General features: G+C 39.8%; 1 protein-coding gene across 4 annotated transcripts in view; it reads left to right on the top strand.

Annotated features, from left to right (window-relative positions):
* The window catches only part of bbs2 (Bardet-Biedl syndrome 2), a 57,359-nt gene that overhangs the window by 30,167 nt on the left and 2,477 nt on the right, over positions 1 to 24,715 (top strand). For 3 of the 4 annotated variants that reach the window (XM_048605739.1, XM_020531212.2, XM_048605740.1), the window contains 8 exons: positions 2,429 to 2,568; positions 2,977 to 3,121; positions 3,798 to 3,969; positions 5,372 to 5,501; positions 7,683 to 7,814; positions 19,033 to 19,170; positions 21,656 to 21,768; positions 24,092 to 24,240. In XM_048605739.1, the coding sequence (XP_048461696.1) occupies positions 2,429 to 2,568; positions 2,977 to 3,121; positions 3,798 to 3,969; positions 5,372 to 5,501; positions 7,683 to 7,814; positions 19,033 to 19,170; positions 21,656 to 21,768; positions 24,092 to 24,240 (1,119 nt within the window). Of the gene's footprint in view, positions 1 to 2,428; positions 2,569 to 2,976; positions 3,122 to 3,797; positions 3,970 to 5,371; positions 5,502 to 7,682; positions 7,815 to 19,032; positions 19,171 to 21,655; positions 21,769 to 24,091; positions 24,241 to 24,596; positions 24,681 to 24,715 lie in introns of all 4 variants that reach the window. The other variant, XM_048605738.1, reaches the window with a different exon arrangement.

Raw genomic sequence — 24,715 nt, 5'->3', positions numbered from 1 at the left:
TATTGCACAATGTTCAGTATCATTCACGATTCCTCAGATATTGAAGCCTTCCATGTTCAAATGTCAGAAGATCTGGACAATATCTAGGTTTGGGCTGATAAGTGACAAGTAACATTTGCACCACACAAATGCCAGTGTATGACCATCATCAATAAGAGACAATCTAACCAAAGTTCTTTGACTTTAAATGGTATTACCATCACTGAATACTCCACTATCAATATCCTGGGTGTTAGCATTGACAACACTTTCCAAACCCATAACCACTTCCACCTAGAAGGGTAAGGGCAGCAGATACATGAGATCACCACCACCTTCAAGTTCCCTTCCAAGCCACATGCCATCCTGAACTTGGAAATATATCACCGTTCCTTCACTGTCACTGGGTCAAAATCCTGGAATTCCCTCCCTCACAGCATTGTGGGTCAACCCACAGCACGTGGACTGCAACAGTTGAAAAAGGCAGCTCACCACCACCATTTCAAAGGCAACTAGGGACATGCAATGAGTGCTGGCCAGCCAGCAAAGCCCACATCCCACAGATGAATTTTAAAAAAAACCTCGATTTAACTCGATTTGTACCATTGGTTTGTCTATCTTATTCTGAATGCTTTGTGAATTCAGATACAAGGCTTTTAAGTTTGTTCTGTTACTGAGTTTCCCAACACTTATGTTTTTTGGTGCAATATGACATTCACACATTTTTTCCCTTTTTGTTTTCTGGTAACAATCTATCACATCACTAACAATTTTAAAACTTTACAGGATACGGTACCACCACCAAGTCACCGCCTTTATCGGAACAGCTCCCTCCTTCCCCAGTATTGATTCCCATGTCCTGTGAATTCAAACCCATACTTGAGGTAGTAATCTGGAAGTTAGTAACTTTTTGGTACTTCTTTTTAATTTAGCCTCTAGCTGCTCATATTCCCTCAGCAGAACCACTTTTTTTACTTCTCTCATTGGTACCTACGTAGACCACGACAACTGGATCTTTTCCTGTACTCCAAGTTCCCCTGCAACCCAGGTGAGAGATCCTTGACGTGGGCACCAGGCATTCAGCACAGCTTTTGGGAGCCTTGATCCTGGCCACAGAGAAAACAGTGTCTTTTCCCCTACTTTTCAATTACAAGTACATTTCTCTTTTTCTCCTTGCTTTTGAATGGCTCCCTGTACTAAAGTGCACAGCATGGTCAGTTTGCGCATCCTCACTACAGCTCCCATCCTCATCCACACAATGAGCAACAATCTGAAACCTGTTAGACAAGGTCCGGGGCTGAGGCTTGTTCAGTACTATGTTCTGGATCCCTCTGCCTGCCTCACTCATAATCATACCCTCCTATACCTGACCACTGACCAAATTTGAGGTATTTAATCAAAGAGTATGACTGCCTCCTGAATCACAGCATCCAGATAACGTCTTCCTTGCCCTCGTGTAGCAGTTTTTGAAGCTCAGACTCCAGCTCAATAACTCTGAGCCAGAGTTCCTCAAGTGACCAAGACTTGCCACAGATGTAATCACTATGAAGCACAATGGGGTCCACCAGCTGTCAAATCATACAGATAGGACACATCGCCTGGACCTGGACCTTATTCACTTAATTCTTAACACGTTTTTTAAAAAATTCCCACTGGTCTTTTTGTTTGTAATCTGTAACTATTTATCCTATTTGTCCTCAGTCTGAAAGTAACTTGTAATAGATAATCAAATTAGCAGCTAAATTAGCAAATTACCAAACAATAAACATACAGTTTTGCAATGATGTCACTTTGTTTTGTGCTGGGCCCCTGATCCTGGACTTCAATATATCCTGTTTTAAAACAAACCTTATAAACCATGAGCCAAAAAAGCAAGCGAAAAGCACCTCTTCCCCTCTGAACTGAATTCTTGCGCTGCCCCCAGTGTCCCCAAACTAATACTAACATGGGCTGTGCCTCATTCTGGATGTGATCTCTCCTTCCTAACTGTGAGAAGCCTGCTGAAACAAAAAAGGCATTCTTCCTTCTCTTCACTGCAATTGTCACTTTCCTGCCCTGTTTACCCAGCACCCTGACCAACACACACTTCTTCTTACATTAGAGAAGCATTGAAAATAGGAGCCGGCATGGGCTATTCAGCCTTTCGAGTCATGCCAGTCTGGATTTGGTGTTGTCAGGATCCCATTGCAATGTGTTTCTGTTGGGGAGAACCTATAGTCCCAGTCTGATTCCCAGGCCTCTATTGGTGAGTGGCCAGGCACCTCTTAGATTGTAATAGATTTCCCAGTTAAAGACAATTAGTGGACTAATGGTTGCTGCCCCCAGTCAAAATTCAGCCCATATCGTCCACTATCATTTATAAAAAGGACCCATTTGGCTGAGATCTCTATCAGGATTCAGAAGAAAAGGAGAAGTAGCTAATCTAGATTTCTTGTCTTTCACTCTGTAGTTCGAGGTTATCTGCCTGCTGATCAAGAGATGAGAGGGAATTTGATGGACACAAATGCAGAACAAGACTTGATCCGTGAGCTGAGCCAGCGGAAACAGAACTTGCTGCTCGAACTGCGTAACTATGAAGAAAATTCAAAGGTAGGTAGGACGTTAAACAACAATTATTGTTACTGATGTCAGATGTCAATTGTCATTTGCTGAAAACATTCTCAAAAGTGTTATAGGAATCGACACACTAAGCTCAAACTGCTATTTTTCTGCTATGGTCACTCATCTGGTTTGCTCAAATAAGTTTTTTCTTTCTGTAATTATCTTGCCTTCCATCCCTGTTCTGCAAGTACAATGTGTCTAACCGATGCTTTACTTGCCTTAGATGTGCTAGATGAGACAGTGTAAAGTGAAATTTAAGTCCTCCTGCATTTTGCTAGTGACTGCTTCTTCGGGTCACATACAAGGAGCAATACTCTGGCGTGGCAGAATGTCAGGAGAACATTAAGTAGGTGACTGATGAGCTAACCAAATGTGTACATTTTGCATTTGTGTTAGGTTGCCTTGAGTGCCTTTGGTGGAGACGGGGATGGACAGATAGGCATTATTCCAGCCAATACACAACTGCAAACAGGCCTTTCTGTCAATGTAGACACTGCCAACCAACGTCCTCATGTAGAGCTGAGCATTTCTACATCCAATGGTGAGTCTGCCTTGCCTTGAGACATTTTAAGCTGCAGATAGCGAGAAAACATCAATGAACAGGGTGCCTATCTGATATTGTATTGAATGGTTTGGCCTCTTTGGTTTCTGATTTGGAATTTTAAAAGTTAAATTGTGACTATAATATTGCAGTAATCCATCATTTTGTATATTAACATGATCAAAATTTTTGAATCAGTTGTTTGGTTGAATCTGAATGCCACTGATCATGCAAAACGGAAACAATCTATTACAAGCCAGTAATTGAGAACAATAATTGTGTTCTAATGATGGCATTATTTCTGCTATCACTATTTTAAGGAAGAGAATGGGTATTTTGCCAGTATCTTAGCAAACAGCTTTTCCTCAACTCTCATCACTTGGGAAAAAATGTCTGGTTATCGCAAGTGTGATTTTTACGTATTTGCAAAGTGGTGCATTAGTTTACTGAAACTTATTTGTAATTTTTTCAAACACAACCCCTGTACCTTATTCAAATGTTAATAAAATATTGGACAACATGCAGGGGTGTGGGGAAGCATCTGCTGTACTTGCAAAACCTTACTTCTGCCTTTATATTCACCAAGCTGGTTTTCTCAGCTCCTTCCAGGTAAATATGGGTGATCTTTTTAGATCTAATTGTTTCTTCATTTTATAAAGTGTGTGTCTTTATATAGATACCATTATTCGGGCTGTGCTTATCTTTGCTGAGGGTATATTTGACGGAGAGTCTCATGTGGTTCATCCCAGTGCACACAATCTCTCAGGACAAATCTTTGTCCCCATCATTCCACCCAAAGATATCCCAGTGGATCTGCATATCAAGGCTTATGTGGGCTACAGAAACAGGTGAGCAGTGGGGCAGTAAGGTACAGGTCTGGTTGTGCCCTTCAGAAATGGCATTATATGTAAATTGCAGATGCTTTTATTTCAATACAGCTTAAAGCCAACTAAATAGAGACAGAAAACCAAAAAACTGCAGATGCTGGAAATCAGAAATCGCTGGAAAAACTCAGCAGGTCTGGCAGCATCTGTGGAGAGAAAGCAGAGTTTGCATTTTGGCTTCAGTAACCCTTCTGAAAAAGGGTTACTAGACCCGAAACTTTAACTCTGCTTTCTCTCCATAGATGCTGCCAGACTTGCAGAGTTTTTCCAGCAATTTCTGATTTTGTTTCAATAGAGACAGATAGATGCCACTATTTGTAGATGTGAAAAGTACACTACAATGGGATGCCATTGTGAGCCTGCCTAAGGTAGAGTGTCAAGCCTTTGTTCATGTGCATTGTGGAGGCAAACATTTACTCTCCAATGTATTATAAAGTGACAATATGAATATTAATTTTCTTCAATCTGTTTGCAAGGGAAAATGTGAGGCATAAGACACAGACATAACTATCCCATGTTGGAGAGGGAGGCGAGACAGATCTGTTGTAACTTAGGACCATAAGTATATAGAAATTTACTGAGGCAGTGTGTCAGTTTGCTCAGTTGAATCTGAGCTGAAAGGATAAAATTTAAAGCTGTTCCTCGGAATTTGACCACGTTTATATTTGTGCATACCGAGAAAGTTTTACATTGTTAGAGCTCTTGTCTTTTGGACAAAACATTAAACCAAAGACTGTCTACCTACTCAGTCTGTGGCATTGCTCAAAATAGTATCAAAACAAATTAACTTTTTACTGTGTGTCCCTATTAAAAAGAAGTTTGGTAACTGGCTGGAGTAAGGTTATTAACAGGAGAGAGGGTAATGATTTGGGAGCAAAAGGATGGATTGCTATGATCAGTTGAATGGTAATGGCCTAATCATGTTCCTATAATGCATACTTATTTTTGCTGTTTGAGAGTTTTTGTGTGGAATATCAGTAATTTTTATTAACATGACCATTAATGTAATTCACACTCGTTTATTATGTGAATATTGTAAGTTTCTGAGATGTGAATAAGGGGGTTTACTTTAACAATTAAGGGAATTTATAATAATTAGATGCATTACTGTCTCACCCAGAGGAGGGCAATCAGTAATGTCTAAACATAACCTAGAAACAGTTTCAATTTTTCTGCAAGTGTATAAGTTACAGGACATTACTTAGTAACCTGTGAGAACTTGATCTCTTTACTGTAAAAATCAACTCTGAGAGAGTCGATACCAATGAGAAAACGTGGCTGTAAAATTATATTGTTGTACCGTAGAAGCAAAAGTAATGCAGAGTTCTGTGGATGAAATTGGATATATTGTGATATTTTTACTTAGCATGCAGTTCCACGTATTCGAGCTAACAAGGCAGCTGCCTCGATTCTCAATGTATGCCCAGTGCACTCCAGGGACTGCTTCTGAACCTCAGAGTTATGTCACCTTCACAGTCAGTGATCGTGTGCAGAGGGTAAGTTAGAACACTTCTTTATCACCACCTACATCTTATGTTAGTTATTCTTAATTTAGAAACCAAGATGAAAGGCCACAGGTTTAGTAAAGCTGATTACCATTAAAATAACTGAGGGTATAATAATTAAGTTTTGCCAAGCATGTAATTTTGAATGCTGTAGGAACAAGTAAAAAGCTGAATATTGCCAAGATTTAAAATACTTGCAAAGAATGAGTTGTGGATTCATCAGAAGGGGCAAGAGGTGTGTGATGAACTAAAACTCAAATTGAAGAGTACAATTAAAAGATTAAGCTGGACGGGGCTGTGCAAAGGAGAGACTGAAAGTATGAATAGGAAGTGCACACACTTTAAAACACTGTAATGAGCCTTTGAAATCCCCCTGCATCTCTGCTTAATGCACAATCTCTACCAAGAACTGAGTCCATCTCCGCAACAGCCCTCCCCACTCCAGACACCTTCATAGATTGCTCCTTTTTCTCATTTCATCTCCCTGGTTGTAGGCTTTCCCAGATGACATTGAGCCAGATGTTCAATTTTGCCTGCTGGTGGGCAAGAAAATGCAAATGCAGCACAGCTATTACGTTCAGCAGACCTCCCTGTTACCCACATTTCTGCGTCTGTAGGTTGCTGCTGCTATAAAAGAGTTCTATCAGGTTTTCCCTCTTTAGCAGGTAAAAGAACCACAGCACGTTTAGTCTTTCCTAATAACTATATGCATATAGTTATTAGGAAAGACTAAACATGCTGTGGTTCTTTTACCTGCTAAAGAGGGAAAGCCTGATAGAACTCTTTTACGACAATGACTAGGTTTGTTAGGAGAAATGTTTCCATGTGCGGGGACCAAAATTAGAGTTAATTAATGTAAATATACGAAAGCCATTAAATAATAGGAAATTCAAAAGAAAACACTTAATGGTAAGAACGTGCTGTGCATTGCATGTAATATGTTTCTCACTGTAGTCGCCTCTGTAGTAGCTACCATTTCATATAACCTTTTTCTTTGAAACACATTACTCTCGATGACAGTCAATCTTGGTGGTTCCTTGGAAAAAGAAAGATGTTTGCCACAGAAGCAGAGCAAGAAAGACAAAGAGAAAGATAGAAAGTCTGCTCAAAGTAGTGGTAAAAGCAGTGAAAAGTCAAGGAAGTGAAAAAGGGAAAATAAGACACTCAGGAAGAATGAGCACTTTTTAAAAACAAAATTCCAAAACCATATTAAAAGTCAGTTATTGATCAGTCTGTTGATCAATTTGTGGTTGATGGGTAGTTGCATGACTTTTTGAGCTTTCTTCTCACCCTTCTGTCTTTGGCTTTCATTATCCACCTGTTTCAAAGCCAGCTATACTTTGGTGATGTGGGGTCATATGCTGGACCCTCCCTTCCTGGCCTTTAATGTCAAAACCAATGTTCTTCAAGTTGGTTTCAGGGTATCTTTAAAATGTTTCCTCCCGTCACCTTGGCATTACCTTCATGCCCACTTCATAAAATTACTGACACTCTGTGGCAAGTGGGTATGCAACAGGATATCCCTCTGAATTTAATGCCCACCATCGCCTACAAACCAGCTGTTGGTGGACCTGTTAAATTCAGTCCAGTGTGACTGTCTGAAGCTTTAGTTTCATTTGGGGAGGAATGGCTTAATGGTCATGCCACAAGACCAGTAATTGAAGGCCCAAGGCTAACATTCTAATGGAATGAGTTTGAATTTCAGTATGGTGAAATTTGAATTTAATAAAAGATCTAGCCCAGTGGCAAACATTGTCAATTGTTGTATAAACCTGCCTAGGTCACTAATATCCTTTAGGAAAGAAAAATTGCCATCCTTATGTGGTCTGGACTACATGTGATTTCAGACCCACAGCAATGTTGTCAACCCTAAACTGCCCTCCAGGCAACTAGGGATGGGCAATAAATGCATGACCAGCCAGCAAGACCCATATCCCATGATTGGATTAAAAAAAGTCTTCAAAACAACTAAAATTAAGCAGATGGCTGAATTACGAGAGATGGGTAGGTGTCATGTGTGTTGAGAATTAGTTGGTGCTCAGTTAACAGTTCCGGTTTAATCTATATGAACCTACCTGATGCAGTTACTGAGCATGAATTTCTTCTATGGTATGTAGAGAGCTGTCTGGTTATGCTTACCCCTCTCTGTCTCATTTTCTGTGCTCTTTACAGGTTGTGATGTGGATGAATCAGAACTTCCTCATACCTGATGACATTGAATGTACCAGTATACCACTGGATGTCTGCTTCACAACTCTAAGAGATGGTGGACAGCTCAACATTAAAATGAATGCAAATGGAGAGGTAAGATTAGTGTACTAAACTGACTTGAAAAAATAAATTTATTTTACAAACAATACTACAGACCTGTAGAAGTTCACAACAGAGAAGGATGCCACTGCAACCATCATATTCATGGACTGACATGCTAGAGTAATCCAACCTAGTGTCACAGTTTTGCTGTGTTTCCACAGTTTCATGTCTTCCTTGACTTCCAACATCTATCTCTTAAAAGATGCAATGGTGTTTGCTTCACTTGTATCTTGTGCCTAAACTTGATTTTCTTGGAGTAATTTTACAATAATAATCTTCCTAATTGGCTTACCTATCAGGGAAGGTAGTCTTCTCTCACTTACATTGTTAAATTTTTAAATAATTTTAAGAACCTTAATTGAATTTCATTTTATCCTTTCATTGCACCATTTTGAAGATCATCCAAGAATCTGAAATCTCTCCTCCTATTTGTAATTTGTCACCTCTGGTATTGTTTTGATGAGTCTGAACTGCTTATGGCGTTTATCTGTTTTGACTCCCCAGAAATGTACATACAACTCTACTGTTGCTTTGATGTTACTAGATTTCCTGTTGACAAGAGAGGAAACCTTTTGTCAGATTCCCTTTTCAGACAGCCTTGACTCTCCAATCAATGTAAGACGTTACTGTTCTTCATTGCTGAATGGGCCTTGTGTAGGAAAGCTGTTACAGCCTTCACATTAGTGCTGTTTGCCATGATTATCAGTGATGCAGTGGTTTAGATGAGAATAGGTGGATGAACCCAGTATTGAGGATTCATACTAATATGGACTGATTAAGTTAAATGACCTATTTCTTTGCTGTATGTCTAACATAATCCTATGAAATGTTTATATAACTCATCACAACAGGTCTAATCGATTATGTTTGTGCAAGTTTCCAGTCTTCTTCTTCAGTGTTGTCCAATATGGCATTCTTTGGATTAGATAAGGAAGATGAGCAATGCTATGACCCTGTGTCAATTTTCTGCCTAGAGTTCAAGACTGCCCCATTCAAAGGGTTTTGGAATGGCAAAACCTATCCACTATTTCAGTGACTCGGTACTGAGCATAGTAGAAGTGTGTTTATTACAAAATGTGAGGAGCCCTGAGCTTGTGGGGAACATGTAACCTGAAGTTTGTGGGTTTACGTTTTACTCCAAAGATTCAAATGTCTAATCTAGGCTGACATTTCAGTGTGTATGCAAAAATTCCACAACACATTTGAAGAAGTGCAGAGGACCTTTTCATGGTTAACATTTATTAGTCATTAAGACCTAAAACAGGTGCTCTGATGATTTTTTTATTGCCTTTTGTATACCACATTTCTTTACATTAAAAGAGGGACTATACTTGAAAGAATACATTAGAAAAAGTATAAATTAGTTGTGAAGTGCTTTTAGATGTTATAAGGTCATGAAAGATGCTGTGTTAATGTGAGTTCTTAATTTTCTTTTAAAGTGGATTGGTCTTTAATATTCTCTCCTGAAACATCGTTTAAGACTATCTAGAATCCCTACAGTATAGGGACAGGCCATTTGGCCCAACAAGTCCACACCACGTCTCCCATAGCTAGCACACCTAGCCTGCACATCCCTGGACACTACGGGGTAATTTAGCATGCCCCTCTTTGGAATATGGGTGGAAGCTAAAGGACCTGGAGGTAACCCGTGCAGACACAGGGAGAATGTGCAAACTCCACACAGACAGTCGCCTGAGGATGGAATCGAACCCAGGTCCCTGGAGCTGTGAGGCAGCAGTGCTAACCACTGTGCCACCATGCCAGCTAATAGAGTAGCTCATAGGAATTTGGAAAAGTTAACTCATGTGAATTTCCTTATGACCTCAAAGGCTTTAGAGAAAAATCTCTCCATAGGAAAAGTTCTCTATCATTCTGATCCTTTTTTTGATCTGTGTTATTTAAATTCAAAGCTTCTGTTTTTGCAGAAACCATCAATTGTGTGTCAAGGAGCAGTTGAGCTCTCAACTGTAAATATTAATGTCAGTAATTCTCTTACAAACGGTACGTGTCTCATTGAAACATTGAAAAATGGAGCAAAGTTAGACCATTTGGTCTTTCAAGCCTACTTGCCCATTCATAATGTCAGAGCTCATCATCCAACTCAATAGCATGTTCCTGCTTTTCGCCCCAATTACTATATCCAACTCGTTGAAATCATCCAATCTTCTGGAGGAACAAATTGCTGCAGATGCTGAAATCTGTAGTGAAAGCAATAAAAGCTGGAGGTCACAGTGGGTCAGACAGTATCCATAGAGATCAAGCTAACATGTTCAGTCTAGATGATTCTTCATCAGAGCTGAAGTGAAGTGTGATGCCCTCTGATGCCCTTCACCATGGATGTTCAATCCCTCTATACCTCCATGCCCCATCAGGATGGTTTGCAAACTCTCAGCCTGAGGCCTGAACATTCCCCATCCACCACCACCCTCCTCTGCCTGGCTGAACTTGTCTCCCTGAACAGTTTCTCCTTTAATTCATCTCACTTCTGACAAGTCAAAGGAGTGGCTATGGGCACTCACATGGGACCCAGTTATGCATGCCTCTTTATGGGTTATGTGGAACAATCCTTGTTCTAGTCCTATACTGGCCCCTCCCACAACTATTTTACCAGTACATCAATAACTGTTTTGGTGCCGCGTCATGCTCCCGCCAGGACGTTGAAAAATTTGTTTATTTTGCCTCCAGTTTCCACCTCGCTATAAATTTCATAATCATCCATTTCCAACAGTTCCTTTCCTTGACCTCTCTGTCTCCATTTCAGGGAATAAGTTGTCCACTGCCATCCAAGACAAAGCCACTGACTCCCATCACTACAGCTGTTCACACCCCATGTCCTGCAAGGACTCTATCCATTCTCCTCCTTCCTTCGCCTACGTCACATCTGTTCAGATGATGCCACCTTTCAAAACAGTGCTGCTGACATGGTTTCTGGTTTCCTGCTCACTGTGGTTGACAGTGCCCTCAACCTTTTCTGACCTATCACCCGTGCTTCTGCCCTTGTCCCCTTCCCATCACTCACAACAGCGTGATCGGGTACCCCTTTTCCTCACTTTTCATCCCACCAGCTTCCGACTTCAAAGGATCAATTCTCTGCCATTTCAGACAACTGCAGCAGAACGGCACCACCAAACACATCTTCCCCTCACTCCTCCATCTGCATTTCACAGGGATCGTTCTCCCTGGGACACCATAGTCCATTTCATGACCACCAACACCACCCTCCCTTCCCATGGTATCTTACCATGTAATTACAGAAGATGCAACACCTGTCCCTTCACCAACTCCCCTCCATGGGCCTAAACAGACTTTCCAGGTGAAAGCAGCATTTCACCTGTACCTCCTTCAGTCTTGTGTATTGTATTTGCTGCATCCAGTGTGGCCTACTCTACATTGGAGAAACCAAATGCAGACTGGGTGACCGCTCTGCAGAGCACCTCCAGACTGTGTGCAAGCATGACCCCGATCTTCCCATAACTAGTCATTTTAACACAGCATCCTGCTCACATGCCCACTTATCTGTCCATGGCACGCTGCAGTGCTCCAGTGAATCATAGCGCAAACTGGAGGAACAACATCTCCTCTTCAGACTAGGCACTTTACAGTATTCTGGACTTAAATATTGAGTTCAACACATTCAAATTGTGAACCAACTCCTATTTCTTCCCTTTCTTTTATCATTACCTGTTCTATTCTCCCATTTCTTCCCTTTCTTTAGTCTTCACTTGTTATATTCTTTGTCATCATGTCCTCTCCCCTCCCCCTACCCCTGTGGGACTGAATTGTCTTTCAAGTCTGGCAGTCAGACACACCGTTGTTCTGCCATTGTCGCATTCCTATTACTTAATTTAAACTATCGACATCTTTTTTCCACCAGCACCCTACACCACCACCCACCCCAACTATAGCGTAAATGCTGCCTTCCCCCATGTCAGCTCTAATGAAGAGTCATCTAGACTCAAAACATTAGCTTGCTTTGTCTCCATGGATCCAATGCTTTGGCTTCCACTGTGTATCGAATTCCCAAGGCTCACTATTCTCTGAAAAGAAATTTCTCCTCATCTTAGTTCTTTATGGTTTACCCATATCCTTAGACTGTGACCCACTAGTTCTGGACTCCCCTGTCATCAGGAACCTTCCTGCATCGTGCCTGTCTAGTCATGTTAAAATTTCATGGGTGTCTTTGAGACACCCCCTTATTCTTCTGAACCCCAATGAATATAATCCTAACTGATTCAACCTCTCTTCATATGTCGGTCTTGCCATCCCATGAGTTAGTCTGGTAAACCTGTTGTTGCAGTCCCATTACAGCAAGAATATTCCTCCACAGACAAAGAGACCAAAACTACACACACTATTCCAATATGTTTGCAACAAGACATCATTGCTCCTGTACTCAAATCCTCTTGATACAAAGGTCAACATACTACTTACTCTCTTGACTGCGTGTTCCACCTGAATGCCTACTTTCAGTGACTGGTGTACAAGGGCACCCAGATCTCATTACCCATGCTCCCCTCTCAATTTATAGTCATTCAGATAATAATACATCCTCCTGTCTTTGCTTCCAAAGTGAATGGCCTCACATTTATCATACATATGTTCAGGATAATGATTTCAAACCAAACCCTGAGCAACCTTCTTTACAATTATTCTTGCAAGATTTTTATTTCCAAGGGTCCTTCAGCACATTGATACTACATTATATGCTTATAGGTCCACTGTGGATTGTCACTTTGTTCCACTTGCAAGCATTTTTCTGTTATTATGGAGCTGTTTGTTCCAATTTTCCTGGTGGGGTGAGAATGGGAGAAAAAAGGTATAATTGTTCTGAAAACTAGCACTGACACCATGATGCAGATAAAATTCACTGTCCAGTTGACAATTTGTACTCTGTAAATGTGGATCCTTTTTATGACACTCATGCAGCTCTTGAATTATTTTTTGCAATCTTAGCGCTGAGAACTGGCTGTAATAATTGACCATTGATTGAAGCTATCCAATCTATACTGTCTAACAGGTCAGTTAAGAATTGGGATGCATTTCAAATGTAAATGCAACACCATGGTTTACTTGACTGCATTTGCTTGTTACTGCAGTTATTAGCCTTTGAAAAATCTGTAATTTGTCAACTTTATTCTCCTGTTCTTCAATTATTTATATTCAGAAGCAATCAAGATCAATTTCGTAAGCCAGATATTTTTATTATCACTCCGCCTAGCAGCAAACTAGCTGTTATGCACTACAGGAAATGTTCTTTGATAACAAAAGGAGTTAACTTGTTTTAACATTGTATAACACAATAGTGAAGCTACACTTGGACTGCTGCATGTGAATTTAAGAACCGTATCTTTAAATGTAGATTGCTGCATTAGGAAAATCAGGAATGATCCTAGGATTTAGCATGCTCAGTTACAAGGGTAGGCTTACATAATTTACATACTCATTGAAGAAAAATAGATTAATAGGGACCATAAGCCATTCCTTTTTTAAAAACACTTCCTGATCTCTCTGTGTTTTCTCCCATCTTCTTCTCTGGAAGGCGTCTTCAATTGTCGATGCTTTCTGGGATTTTGCCCAAGTGGGAATTATTTCTTTGATGGCTGTGCTACTTCACAGGGCATCACAGTGAGCTATAGGGAGAGGCCAAGCAAACTGGGGTTATTTTCCCTGCATCATCAGAGGCTGAGGGGTGACCTTAGAGGTTTATAAAATCATGAGTGGCATGGATAGGATGAATAGCCATGGTCTTTTTCCCAGGATAGGGGAGTCCAAAACTAGAGGGCATATGTTTAAGGTGAGAGGAGGAAGATTTAAAAGCAACGTAAGGGGCAACTTTTTCACGCAGAGGGTGATGCATGCATGGAAAGAGCTGCCAGAGTAAGTGGTGGAGACTGGTATAATTACAACATTTAAGTGGCATCTGGATGGGTACATGAATAGGAAGGATTTAAAAGGGATATGGGCCAAATGCTGGCAAATGGGACCAGATTAATTTAGGATATCTGGTCCGCATGGACGAGTTGGACAGAAGGGTCTGTTTCCGTGCTGTACAAATCTATGACAATGTGACAATCCGCATGAGTTTGACCTTGTCCATACAAATGAACACCTCAAAATAAAGGTCAGGATCAAGTACATTAACTAAATTTATCTTGCCTAACTCAAAGCTTAGTTATAGCACCACTTAGGTCCCTGTTGCAGTTCAGTTCAGCAAATGCTGCTGAGCTTAATCTGGAGACCTTCCAGTTTGATTATCTCAACCATGTGTTGCTTTTAACTGATTGAGATATTTAAGGAGTCACAAGTCTGCAAGCATGCAAGGTTTTTGTGAACAGTCAGTACGTTCAAGTGGTGATCAGAGTTGACTAAACAAGATGAACATTGTTTAAAAACTCTTAAGACCATAAGAAACAAGAACAGGAGCAGGCTGTTCAATCCCTCGAGCCTGCTCCACTATTCAATCGGATCATGGCTGATCTGACATTCCTCTTCCACTTTCCTGCATTTTCTTAGCAACACGATTCCCCTACTGATGAATAATTATCTATTTCATATTTGCACGGACTCTGCCCCCACAGCTGTCTCTGGCAAGGAGTTCAAAAGACACTCAACCCTCAGAGAAGAAATTCCTCCTCATCTCAGTATTAACTTTGTAACTGTTTATTCTGAGACTGTGCCCTCTAGTCCTAGACTCTTCCATGAGGGGAAATATCCTCTCAGCATTGACTCTTCAAGCCCCTTATGAATCTACGTTTCAATGAGATCACCTCTCATTCTTCTAAATTCCAGTGAGTAGAATTCCAACCTGATTAGCATTTGGTCATTAAATAATCCCTCAACATGGGAATCATCCTAGTGAACCTTCTCTGAACAACTTCCAAAAAAAAATCTTAAATAAGAGGATCAACACTGCTTACAATACTCCAAATGTAGTCTGACCAGCACCTTGTACAGTTGCAGTAAGACCTTCCCATTCTTACACTCCAATCCCCTTGAAATACGGGCCAACATTCCATTTGTCGTCCTGATCACCTACTGCATGTGTACTTGCTTACTGTGTTTCATGCACAAGTACCCCCAAGTGCCTTTGTGTCGCAGCTTTCTGCAGTTTTTCTCCATTTAAATAGTATTCTGTTCTTTTGTCCTCCCTTACAAAAAGAACGTCACATTTTCCTACATTATACTCCACTGCCAACTTTTTGCTCACTTACTTAACCTCTCAATATACTATTTGCATCTCACCCATAACCTGCCTTTCCTCCTATTTTTGTGTTGTCTGCAAATTTGGCTACAATACATTTGCTTCTTGCTTCCATGGCATTGATATATTATATATTTATGTAAATACTTGTGATCCCAGCACTGATCCCTGTGTTGCCCCCCCACCCCCCAATTAATTGTTGCCAACCTAGAAAAGAACCCCTTATCCCATCTGACTGTTATATGTCCATTAGCCAATTCCCTATCCATGCCAGTATACTACCTCCAACACCATGGAGCGTTGTCTTATGACTTAACTTTTTGTTAAGGATGTTGCCTCTGAAAGTCCAAATACATCACATTTACTGGTTCCCTTCTATCCACTCTGGTTGAGATTTCCTCAAAAATCTTGAATGCATGATTTCATTTTCATGAAGCCATGCTGACTCTGCTTGAATAGATTATGATTTTGCCAGATGTGCTGCCAGTACTCCCTTAATAATTGATTCCAACATTTTTCCAACGATAGATGTTAGGCTAATCAGTCTGTAGTTACCTGCTGTGCCTCGCTCCCTTTTTGAATCGAGGTATCACATTAGCAGTTTAATAATTCTCCAGTATTTCTCTAGAATCCAAGGATTCGTCTGTATTTACGGAGGATATTCCTGGGAATACGTCCAGGGAAGTTATTTGGGTGGAACTGAGAAATAAGAAAGGGATGATCACCTTATTGGGATTGTACTTTAGACCCCCCAGTAGTCAACAGGTATTTGAGAAACACATTTGTAAGGACAACTTTTTCATGCAGAGTGTGGTGCGTGTATGGAATGAGCTGCCAGAGGAAGTGGTGGAGGCTGCTACTATTACAACATATTTTTGGCATCTAGATGGGTACTTGAATAGGAAGGGTTTAGAGGGATGTAGGCTTAATGCTGGCAAATGGGACTAGATTTATTTAGGATATTTGGTCGACACGAACGAGTTGGACCGAAGGGTCTGTTTCTGTGCTGTGTATCTCTATGACTCAATATTCTTTAGTATTGATGGGATGGTTGAAGTATCTTCAGTTGTAAAGACTGGTGCAAAATAACTGTTTAACTCCTCTACCATTTCGTTGTTCCCCAAAACCATCTCTCCAGATTCATTTTTCTAAGGGGCCTACGTTCACTTTGACGTTACTCTTCCTTTTAAAAATATATTTTTATATATTTAAAGAAGCTCTTATTGTCACTGCTCTTCATTAGTTTGCCTTCATAATTTATTTTATGTCTTTATTATCCTTTTAGTCTTCCTTTGATGGCTTCTGAATTTATCCCAGTGATTAGGGCTAACACTGACTTTTGCTTCCTTATGCTTTTTCGTGCAACTTTATTTTCTCCTTAACTTCTCTAGTTAGTCATAGTTGCTTTATCCCTGTCTTGGAATCTTTTCTCCTTACTGGGATATGTTTTTGCTGAGTCATGAATTACCTCCTTAAATATCTGCCACTACTTGTTTACTGTCATTCCTGCTTATGTATCTGCTCAGTCCACTTTAGCTAACTGTATCCTCATTTCATTGTAATTCCCTTTATTTAAGTTAATTAGTTCTTTCCAACCCAGCTACTCACTCTCGTACTGAATTTTACATTCATCATGTTATGATCACTACTTCCAAGAAGATCTTTTATTCTCAGGCCATTTATTAAACCTGCATCATTACCCATTACCAGATCCAAGATAGCCTGTTCCCTGGTTGACGTGCTTCCATGACATATTGCTCTAGGAAACTAACCCTAATGCACTCTATGAATTTGTGTCATACCTACCCTTTCAAACTTGATTGACCCAATCAGCATGAAAATTAAAGTCACCTATAATTATCGCCATATTCTTTTTACATGCCCCGATTAGCTGTTGACTTACACCATTTCCTACATTGTGGCTACTGTTTGAAGGTCTATACATTACTCCTACCCACGTCGTCTTTCCCTTGCTATAATTTAACTCCACCCAAACGGACTCTACATTATCCAAGCCTAGGTCATCACTCTCAATTGTCCTCATTTCATCTCATCAGTGTTATCCCATCACCTTTTCTTTTCCTCCTCTCTTTCCTAAAGGTTAAATATCCCTGAATGTCGAGTTCCCAGTCCTGATCATCTTGTATCTATGTTTGCATAATGGCTACGAGATCATATCCGTTTACATGGATTTGCACTGTCAGCTCATCTACTTATTCTAAATGCTTCGTGCATTAAGATGCAAAATTGTCTTTTTGCCATTTTTAATCATCCTAACTTCTTGTACTGTGGTCCTGTTTTCCTGATGCCCTTGCTTAACCTGTCTACCGTTTTCCATTTTATTGCTGTCCTTATTTCTCTTTGCCTTGTCACCCTGCTTAGGTTCCCACTTTGCATCGCCAATTTAGTTTAAACCTGGCCCAACCACACAAACAAATACTTGTCCTAGGACTTCAGTCCCAGTCCTGCCCAGGTGTGACCTGTCCAGTTTGTACCAGTTCCTAGTCTGTACCATACCTCCCCTAGAACCAGTCCCAATGTCCCAAGAATCTGAAGCCCTCCACCTGGCACCATCTTTCTAGCCATTTACTCAATTGATAAATCTTGCTATTTCTGCTATGACAAGCATGTGGCACTGGCAATAAACATGAGATCACTACCTTTTAATATGACCTACTTTTCAACTTACTTCCTAACTCCCCAAATTCTGTTTTTAGGACCTCCATCTGTTTTTTTTTAACCTTAAGTCACTGGTACTGCAACCACTGGCTGTTCACACTTACCCTCCAGAATGTTCTTGAGCTACTCTGGGACATCCTTGACTGTAACCCGAGAGAAGCAACATAGCATTCTAGAGTCTTGTTTGCGGCCACAGAAGTGACTATCAGTTCCTCTTACAATTGAATCCCCTACAACTGTTGCATTCCCACAGTTTGTCCTTGTCTCCCTTGCAGAACTGGAGATTTATTTTGTTGTGCAGAGGAGTAGATACATAGATATGAAGCAGAGGGTTAAAGGAAGTATGCAAGACAGTTGTCACAGATTTTCTCCTAGTATTGCTGGGTTAACTATAATGCAAATACAGGTATTTCTGCTATAACGAGTGTTTCATTAATGCGAATTGGCTGTAACGCGATTGATGAATTGTGGGCACTGTTTGGATAACACAAACTTTCTACAGTGCAATATAACGATTTTCTATGGCAATTTTTTATAGCATGAAGTCGCACAAGAGTGCAACTATTGTGTTATAGGATAACTACCTGTAATGTGAAGACAGATTCAATAACAGCTTTCAAAAGGGAGGAAGATAAATAACTAAAGGAATTGCAGGAATACAGGGAGAAAGCCAGGTAATGAGACTGACTGCGTTGCTCTTTCACAGAGCCAGCGTAATATGCTAAATGGCCTCTTTGTATACTGTAGTATTCTGTGTAAAACAAATACCTCCTGAAGGGTAATTAGTGTCTAATGAATTAAATTGTTTAAGAACTGGGTCAGTACCTGGTTAAGAGCTAGTGTGAAGGCAAACAGAGTAACTACATTGTGAAGAAGGAATCCTGTGCTGTGAAAGTCTGCAGTTTCATTCTGTTCGCACTTCAAAGATGGGATTGATACATATGGTCAAGGCTGAACATTATAATTTTTATTGTTAACTCAAGATCCTCCCTGTATCTTTGACTTTAGTGGAATTTGTCCTCTTGTTGAATTTATTTGTGGTTGTTCATCTAATCAGGGAGAGTATAATAGTTGAGGCTGCAGCTTTCTTTCGGAGGGGTAAACTTTCTTATCGTTGCATTTTAACTTTTAAGGAATATTGGAATTGATTTTTATTGATTTATGTTTTTTAACTGCTGCAGGGACAAAGCTTCTGATCTTCCTGGCAGAGGTTTGGACAGTGCTGTCATTGCATGGAGGATCACATCAAATGGCATGTCTTTATTCCTTTCTTCCTGATTTTGGAAGATGCCTGCTTTTGATGATTTGGCATTTATTTCCAATGAACAGGTCACCGTCAGAACAGAGGATATTGACCTTGCTGGTGAACTTATCCAGTCCATGGCATCTTTCTTGGCCATTGAAGATCTACAAGTAGAAGCAGACTTCCCAGCTTACTTTGAAGAGCTACGTCAAATACTTGTTCAGGTAGGTGCAATGCCTATCCAATAACGTCCAACCAACATATCGGTAGCATTTGAACTCACGGATCACTTTGTTAATATTTCAGGAGGAAAAATGTTTTTTTTCATTTAAACTGAAGTTTTTAAGAATGCACCAAACAGATCAGCTGAATTATTAGTCTGCCAATCCCCTAATTCAGTTGTTACCTTCCTCCACTTTTCACAACAGTTACTTGAGACAGATTGTTTTGAAGATGAACTAGCAGTTTCTGAAAATTACAGTTACAGTGGCACTTATTTATTATTTATCCTGAAAGAAAAGTTAAATGTAATAAATATGTGGTAGGAACTTTCAGGGGCACAACATCTGTTGCTTTATATGAATGTTGATTTCCTTTAAATATACTTAGAGGCCTTTCTAAAATAAAGTGCGTGGTCCAAGTCGATGGGACGGCCATGATTTGAAGTGAGGTTGAAATATAGACTAAGTAAAATTTAATATAATAAAGCCTTATTGAAATACTCATATTTAGCTTTAAAGTATAGTATGTTATAGTATGCAGTATGGTCTGCTTATGATTAAGTTGCAGCAACATTCTGCTATAATTCCAGTTTGTTTATGTGGTTGTAATGAATGTCCTTTCGTTACTATAGGTGAACTAAGGCATGTCACCTGCATTCATCAACATGGCATGAAAATTTGAAAAAATGAGTAATTGATTGAATTTTGGATCAAGTAGCTCTCCATTCCTCACTTTTACTTGCCTGTGTGAAACCTATTGGTTACAATGAGGGGTACAACAGATTATAAATTTCAAACTAGAATGCTGTACACATATTTCTACATTATTTTAGAACCATAGAAATGATAAACACAGATGGGGCCTTTCAGACCATCTTGTCCATGTTGATCCAAAAGACCCCCAGATGCCCTCTCTGATCCCACCCACCACCCTCTGTATAAGAAAAGTTGTCCTCACTTCCCCTCTAATCCTTCTGCCACTTAGCTTGAATCTATGACCACTGGTATTTGAATTCTGAGCCAAGGGAAACAGGTTCCTTCTGGCTACTTTATCTCGACTTCTCACAATGTTGTGTACCTCAAACATGTCACCCTGGGCCTTCTCCAATCCAAGGAAAACAACCCCAACCCCTCTAATCTCTCCTCGTAGCTACGGTTCTCCAGCCCTGGCAACATTCTAGTAAATCTTTGTTGCACCTCTCCATCCTTCCTGTAATGTGGTGACTAGAACTGCACAAGCTACTCCAGTTGTAGCCTCACCAGTTTCTTGTACAGTTTCATAATCATTTCCTTACTTTTGTATTCTATACCTTTGCCAATGATGGACAGCATTCCATATGATTTCTTTACAATCTTGTCTATCTGTACTGTTATCTTTTGGGATTTGTGCACTTGCATGCCAAGATCTCTCACTTCATCTACCCCTCTCAGTGTATTCACATCCACTTCACCAACCCATTTGTATCATTTTGGAGCTTACAGCAATCTTCTACACTATCCACTACATGGCCAATTTTTATATTATCTGCAAATTTCCTAACTGTGCTCCCCACCACCACATTCTAGTCAAATCACTAATGTATAAAACAATCAACGGGGTCCCAACACCAAACCCTGTGGAACACCAATTGAAACAGCTTTCCATTTGTAAGAGCAGCTCTTTGTTTCCTGTTACTAAGCCAACTTTAGATCCAATTTGACAAATTACCCTATATCCCATGCGCTTGCTTTTTTGACCAATCTGACATGTGGGACCTTGTCAAATACCTTACTAAAACGCATGTAGACAACATCCATTGCAGTAGCCTCCTTGATCTTCCTTGTCAATTCCTCAAAGATTTCAAATTTTTAAGGCATGACCTTCCCTTAACAAAGCTATGCTGACTATCCCTGACTAGTCCATGCCTTTCTAAGTGACATTTTATCCAATCTCTCAGGATTGTCACAATTTTCCCACCTCCAATGAGCATCCCACCCAGACTCAACTTATCCCTGTAACCCTGCATTTCCCATGGCTAATCCACCTAACCTACACATCCCTGGATACTATGAGCAATTTAGCATGGTCAATCCACCTAACCTGCACATCTTTGGACTGTGGGAGGAAACCAGAACACCGAGGAAACCCACACAGACAGAGGGAGAATGTGCAAGCTCCACACAGACAGTCACCCAAATGTGGAATTGAACCTGGGTCCCTGGCACTGTCAGTTCAGAAACTGGTTATGAATATATTTTCCTTTTATACATACAAAGCACAGAGAAACTCCCATGTTCAAGACTATGATGTGGGTTTGCCTTGAATACTTTATTACCCATCTGGGAGATGGAAAAGCTAGATTAGGAGAAATAATAATGACTCAATTATTGATATTTTATTTTGACTCAGTCTCGCATACTTTTAGTCTCTGAAATATAATTGTTTTGACCAACCAGTGGGAGAATTGGTTTGCACAATCTACTGATTTGTACTACTCTGTCCTGGCAGATGGATGACTACCATTCTGTACATCAAAAGCTCACTGCTGAGATGGCTGATCATTCCAACCTAGTCCGTAGCTTGTTGGTCCGGGCAGAGGATGCACGACTAATGGGAGATATGTGAGTAACTGATGTGGTAGTGATAAATTATAATTTAATATGGTACAGAGGGGTAAAAATAAACTAAGGTAGCTGAACAGTTTTTCTCCAGATTATGACACCATATGCTAATACTTCTTTAGGTGCAGATCATGGTATTCAAAACTTGAAGTAATTCTGTCTCTTGCCTAGCAATATGAGCTAGTTTGAAATTCTCTATGACCAGGTGAATGATTGGAGGTCAGAAATTAAGTTACAGATTTACTGTCTGAAATAACTTTACTGAATCATCCTTAGTTCAGTGGGTAAATATACCAGTCACTTTGGTGCTTGGCCATGTTTACTTTATGGTCCTGGTTCAAACCTTGTCAGTGCTAAATTATCTGGTGTCCACAAGGGTAACACTGGGCATATTACATTTGGTTTCAATATCATTAGGCTTGTGAGAAAGGGAAAATTCAACCAAGGTTGATGTTTTGATTGCTGTACAGTAACCCTGAAAAGAGCACATGAATAGAAACATACAAACAGCTCCTGCAAGAAAGGAAAATTTAATATGACCCATGAAGCTTCAGTCATTTTCTAAGTTAAAGATGTTGCTATTGGGCTAACTTGTTCGCCATCGTTGCCTGACTGACCAACCTCCCCTCATCCTGCTGGCATGGTTCCCTTTCCTGTGATAAATCTCATGTCAGTTTGTATATTGGATCTCATTGATCTCAGTTTTAACATTAATAGAGCCAGCATCCTTGTCTCGCTTTATCATCTAGCTTTGTGAACACAAAGATCAAAATAACCATTAGTATTCTTGAATTATTTTTAGTACTTAACATTTTAGACATGTGTGTTTGTGGATTCCTTGAATCTTTCTGACACTCCATTGTTCCTAACGTGTTACCATTTTAAAACATTCTCAAATCTATTGTTTCTTGATCCAAAATTGATGATGACATCTTACCTTTATTGAAATTCGTCCGTCACAGGTTTGCTTATTCATTCAATCCATCCCTCTGTAACTTTATACTTTATCTGGATCAGTTAATCCTTGTGTCATGGTATATGTCTTTTGTCTATCCAACTGCTGTTCTCTCTCTTCAAGCTGTATCTTATCGTTTACCCTCTACCACATCCCCCTCTCTATTTTCTGCTTATAAACCGACGTTTTCCCAGCTACCATCAGTTCTGAGGAAGGGTCACCAGTCCCGAAATGTTAAGTCTGAATTTTTTCTTCACAGATGCTGCCAGACTTGCTGAGCTTTTCCTGCAACTTCTGTTTTTGTTCCTGATTTACAGCATCCGCAGTTCTTTGGTTTATATTTGGTATATGGCTGTTTTGTTGCGTTATCTAATTTATAATGTTGAATAGTTCAACCCACAGCACATAGAGTCACCACTATTCTCGTTCTTCCTGTTCAAGATGATGTCCATTATCCCCAGCCAGGTCAAAGCTTTTACCGTCAATTTAATTAGTTTAATTTGGGCTAAGCAGTCGCTTATACTTAGCCTTCCAGAATGCCTTCTGTTAGTTCTTAGAAGTTACACCCATAAATATTTCCATGTTTACTACTTTAATTATTTCCTCAAAAAAATGATTAGGTTTGTGGTCTATAATTTTCCTATTATAAATCCATGTTGGCTCTTTAATCTGCCCAAATTTCTCTAAATGCTATTACTCTACCTTTAATTATAAATTTTCATAACCTACTCAGATGTTAGATCATCAGCTCTATAATTTCCTTCTCTCACTTCCCTTAAAAATGGAGCTGTATTTGCAATTTTCCAATCTAATGGAAAAATTCTGAATTTGTGAAAGCTTTGGAAGATCATCATTAGAATATCAGCATTTTCTTTACATACTTTAAACTTTATGGTGGAAGTCCTGAGGATTTACTCATTGGTAAATCCAGCATGACCTGCCTGTTTGTTGGTCCTGTCCCTCAAGTAAAAAGGCAAGGCTTATACTGCAGGGCAATATCGATGATGAAAAGTTTAGAAGAAATCAACATTAGTCATGAAGCAATAGTTAAGTGACTAGGCTGAGGTTCAAAAGGCTAAAATTTGTGGAAGGGAAGACCTGAACGTTCCACAGATTTGAAGGACTGAGAGGGAACGAATTAAAGATGAAGATTGCGCAATGAGTCTTCAATTCAACAGGGTAAGGATACAAGAGGAGGACACTGTCTATTACAACATTTGTTATGCTATGAAGCATTATTTACCAACATGTGTTATTTAGTATCTTTTGGATATAATAAGACAAATGGTATGCTGAAGACCCACACCTATTAAAGAATTCAACTTAGAGCTCTCTATCATCTCAGAATTTTTTTCTTGCTTTGTTTAGGAAGAGTATGAAAAAAGGATACACGGAACTTTATGACTTAAATCGAGATTTGATAAATGGGTACAAGATTCGCTGTAACAACCACACTGAACTTTTGAGCTGTCTGCGAGCAGTGAATCAGGCAATACAAAGGGCAGGACGCCTGCGAGGTGAGTTAAAGAGTAGTTAAGTGAGCTTTATAGTAAGCATGAATGACTAGAAACATAACTAGTAGGAATCAAAAGGTGCAAATACCTGGTGGTGAGAGTTGTCATCTCTTGTTCCTGCACCTAACTCTCAATAGACTATTGTGCACAGAAGGCTTGAACAGAAAAATCCATCTCATTGATTCCATCTTAAGTTTCCAATGGAAGCTGGGTTAAATCTATGATTCACCAGAAACTGGTGGTAGGAATACTATGAAAACGTTATAGATTGAGACCTGACAGAACAAAGAAAATGAAAGGACTGAATCCCTATTATCAAATTTGATTCAATGTATAATATAAAATACCATCTGTTGCAGATGGATGTCTCTTCAAAGTGAAAAATGCAAAGAATTTCTAGTCTATTTGAAGCTACAGCTGATTCAATCAACTGTATCTACCAGGTTTGTTTGTCATAACCATCTTTCGGTTAGCAAGA

Source organism: Rhincodon typus, chromosome 15 (genome assembly GCF_021869965.1).
Source record: "Rhincodon typus isolate 14 chromosome 15, sRhiTyp1.1, whole genome shotgun sequence".
In the NCBI taxonomy this organism is placed as follows: Eukaryota; Metazoa; Chordata; class Chondrichthyes; order Orectolobiformes; family Rhincodontidae; genus Rhincodon; species Rhincodon typus.
Note: the sequence above shows the minus strand (reverse complement) of the source record. Positions and strands in the feature narration are given on the sequence as shown.